Source organism: Rhizophagus irregularis, chromosome 24 (assembly GCF_026210795.1).
Source record: "Rhizophagus irregularis chromosome 24, complete sequence".
NCBI classification, from domain to species: Eukaryota; Fungi; Glomeromycota; class Glomeromycetes; order Glomerales; family Glomeraceae; genus Rhizophagus; species Rhizophagus irregularis.
In genome coordinates this window covers 312,054-316,331 of record NC_089452.1, presented here as the reverse complement: position 1 = coordinate 316,331, position 4,278 = coordinate 312,054, and the positions used below count along the sequence as shown (strand labels likewise).

Genomic DNA, 4,278 nt, shown 5'->3' with positions numbered 1-4,278 from the left:
ATTTCTAATTTTATGTACAAACTCTAAAAAAAAAATTGAAAATAAAAAACGAAAGGAGAAAGAAAATAAATTTTTAAAAAAAAACGTTAAAATAAAAATCGTAAAAATTAAATCGAAATTTTGTGTTTGTGTTTGTGTTTGTGTTTGTCATCGAAAGTCTTTTTTAAAACGCGAAATAAAATAAAAAAACGAAATAAAATCTTAAAAAATAAATTATTAAATGAATGAATAAGGTGAATATAATAAAAAAAAATGACTATTTTCTAAAAGATGAAAATAATTGAATTAAAAATTAGGAATTATGGAGATTAGTGATTAGTCATTAAGAAGGATATGGAAATACTTTTAACATAATTATTAACGAAAAAAATTAAAATAAAAAAAAAAGAAGAAGAAAAAAATAAAAAGAATTAGAAATTAGAAAAAGAAATAAAAAAGAAAAATAAAGAAGAGGGGAAGGGGAAAAGGGTAAGGGGAAAGAGTGGGGAAAAAGTGGGAAATTAAAAAAGGGGAAGGGTAAAAAAAAGTGTAAAATAATAAAAAAAAGGGAGTGAAATATAATAAAGTGGTCATTAATATTTCAAGCCTGTTGTTTTTTTTTTATAACCACTTTAAATAATCCACTTAAAAGAATTTTATAAGGGTATTTACATTTTACATAATTAATAAAATTGGTATAAAAATTGTTGTTGTTGTGTAGTTTTTTTTTTCTTTCTCGATTATAATCGTTTTTTCGATAAGTCTAAATAATAATGATGATTAAATTGTCTATAACAAGAAACCCCGCTGATTTACTATTTACTAAATATAATTTTTTTTTGACTATGTATAATATTTATAATAATATATTTACTCGGCAATAAAAAAATGTCCAGAGAAATAATTACAATAATAGATAACTTTGATATTATTGATAAAGGACTAGCCTCAATCAATTAAATCAAATCATCATAATCATCTTCGGTAATCATAATCATATCTTAACGAAAGGTTCTACCAACTTTTACCCAAGTTAATCGTAACCAAAGTTTAAAACCAGTAAAACTTCTTCGTGGGTTATAAGAATCAGAACTATTCCTTTTTGTTTGCTTATATTGTTTGCAATTGGCATCATGACAACATTTGTCATTATGATGATGATGTGAATGTGTTGCAGCGACAAGATAATTATGATGTGGTTCTGGAAAATATGAATATACATGAGTCGTTGGGCTTTGTGGTGAAGATCCGCAATAAATTGAACTTCTTCGTGATGAATAGACCGTTGGAGTTTCTGTTTCTGAACCGTAATCAAAATCGTAATCATGTGGTATTCCACCTAAAGCACTTATTACATTATTTTGATGATAAAGAGCATGTGCATTTGATTTATTTGAAGGACTTCTCTTTTTGAATGGGTTGTGAATTTTACGGTTGCGTGCGAACATATTATTCTTCATTTTCATTTTGTGTATTTTTTTAAATAATATAAAGTGTTTTGAAAAAAAAAACAGTTTTTTGAAATTTTTTAAAAGCAAGTTAAAATTTCTTGAAAAATCGTTAACGAAAAAAAAAGATATAATCGTAAAAAAAAAATTAGACAAGTTTTTATAACTGTTGGAAAAGACGTTTAATGTTTTGGGAAACAAAGATTTTTTTTTTTTTAAAAAAAAATTAAAAAGTCGCTTTTTTTAAAAAAATAAATGTTTGGTATCAAGAAAAGGTTTTGTTTGGTCTCTTTAATAAAGTCAAATCTCGTAAGATAAAAGAACCGATTTATCTCTTAAATAAATAAGAAAAAAAGTAAGAAAAAAAAAAATATTTTATTTTGGTTTAAGAAGAACAAAAAAGAAAACAAACGGGACCTCTTTGTTTTGAGTGAAGAAAGATTTTTTTTAGTGCAGCATAGCTCCATATTTATAGGGAATTTTAAAATAACATTAATATAAAAAAATTTTACTTTATAATATTTATAATATCTTTATAATATAAAAAAAAATTTTTTTAAATGTACATTTAATGGAAAAATAAAATAATTAATCATCCAAAATTATTTTAGCTCATTTGTTCACTCTAATTCTATTATATTATTATGTATAGAATGTTGGGTTTTTGTTGTGCGTGACTTTTTTTTTTTATACATTTATATAAATGTAAATGTAAATTAAAAAAAAAATGTATTTAATAAATATATAATTTAAAAAAAAATTTTTTTTATATATCTGATATATAATTTAAATTAAAAATATAAATAATATATAAAAAGAGAGATTTGCATTCATTTTCCATTACGTATTAAATTGATATTTGATCACTAATTACGGTAATTGTTATAGTAAGAGTTATTTATAAATGATTAGATACATGGTATTACCAAAAAAAAAATTGATTAAAATATGTACCATATAAAAAAATAATTTTTTTCAAACAAGACAAAATTGTATTGTCCAATTAAATTGAACATATAATACCCGCGTGAGTTGATTTACCATTTTGGGTAAGTATTTAATTTATTTTTCTGCATTTTTAAATTTTTTAGAGAAAAAATTAAATATTGGACATATATTCAACATATATATTTAATATATAATTGATAATACATATATTTGATGTTACCCTATGTATCCTATGTATCCTATCATTCCTATGTTCCTATCATAGAAAGATAATATATATATATAGAATTTAGAGATAAATCTTTAAAGATTGTCAAAAGATAAAGATTGTGTACAGTACAGATTACACAGATTATTTTGCGAAACAAAACGTTAGCACGGATTCAGGTTTTACGGGTCGGTATCAGGTACAATATAATTTTGATATACGCTCGGACAGTGACTATATGGTTATATGGTTATATGGTTATATAAATACCCATACCATCAATGTAAACATATAATAATAAAAAAAGTTTATATATTTTTAACTATTATTATTTATTGATGATTTCATAATACGTTATTGAATTACTATAATTCAAAACGATCAGACAATCATATCAAATCCTATTAATAATATTATTAAATAATGCTAACGTCAGAAAATTCAAAAATAATTTCAATGCTTTATAATTGTAAATCTGATTTTTTTATTGTTGATGTTTCTAATTTAAATTATTGTACATTTTATTGTACCTTTATTGATGTTTCACAATTATACCCATTTTTATTACAACTGGTTTGAAGAATATCCTAAAATTCCTAAAAGGAAATTGGTTGTTGTTAACTTTGGTCATAATATAATATAATATAATTTATCGTAACCCGTATTACCACTTATGTTACTTGTGGTTCATGATTAGTATTTTATATCGCGCAAGGAAAATAACAAGCAGGGAAATAAAAATATTTGTATGCAAAAATGCAAAATAAAACCTTAACGATCGTCATCAAATATTATTTTGCATATTTTTCAATTTCATATGTTTGATTTACCTTTGGATTTTTAATTTTTATCAAGTTAAGATTTTCTTCTCAAATGTTACTCACATGTTTAAATTAGACTAATGGTACATTTTTAGTATTGAACTTTATTTACGGTGATTACCGTATCACTAGTTATTACCTGCGGTTCGTGTCCCTTTCCTATTATACATAAAATAAATTCCGAACTTTATCCAATATTATAATGATTAAATTTCCACAATAACACGACATTTTTGTCCCACCATTTGTACAAAAAATTTATTATACAAAAATAAGTTAATTAACAAATTATTTTTGTTATTGACAATGTTTCTTCTCTCGGGTAACATCTCGGTGTATAAGTAATTTCTTATGATATTATAATAACTTTATTGAAAAAAATATAAAAAATTCAATAAGAATTAACAAAGAAGTCTTGTTTCAAAAAAAAAATTTATAAAAGAGTATATGTTCATCAAATTAGTCTAAACTTGGTCAAAAGAAATCTTTTAAAGGTATTTAAAAAAACCAATCATTGAATCTACCGAAAAGCCATACGCCGATTCGTCGTATTACCGATGTGTTACATGTGTTACATATGATACATTTAACCATTCATTATTTAAATTTATTTAAATATTTTTTTTTTTTTAAACCAATTAATATAATTAAAATTATATCCATCTGCCAGATTTTTTTTTTTTTTAAAAAAAAACAAAGAATATAGTTTTAAAAATCTGTAGATTCGGATATCAATTGAATTATATTTTAAGAGAGAAAGAAATTCATCCAATGTTATCATGATTTTGAAACCTTGGATATGTAATTTAGCCATTGTTCAACCTTAACCCCTGTCTTTGATGTTTCGAATTGAAGGAAAAAAAAAATTATAAAA

At 23.0% G+C, this 4,278-nt stretch overlaps 1 protein-coding gene across 1 annotated transcript; it reads right to left on the bottom strand.

The window, feature by feature from the left end:
• Positions 1–980: 980 nt before the first annotated feature.
• Positions 981–1,445, bottom strand: OCT59_015790 (uncharacterized protein; the record flags this gene model as incomplete). The annotated part of the gene is made up of 1 exon (XM_025325326.1): positions 981–1,445. One exon carries the CDS (start codon positions 1,443–1,445, stop codon positions 981–983), a length of 465 nt encoding a protein of 154 aa, XP_025181685.1.
• Between the last annotated feature and the right edge of the window lie 2,833 nt (positions 1,446–4,278).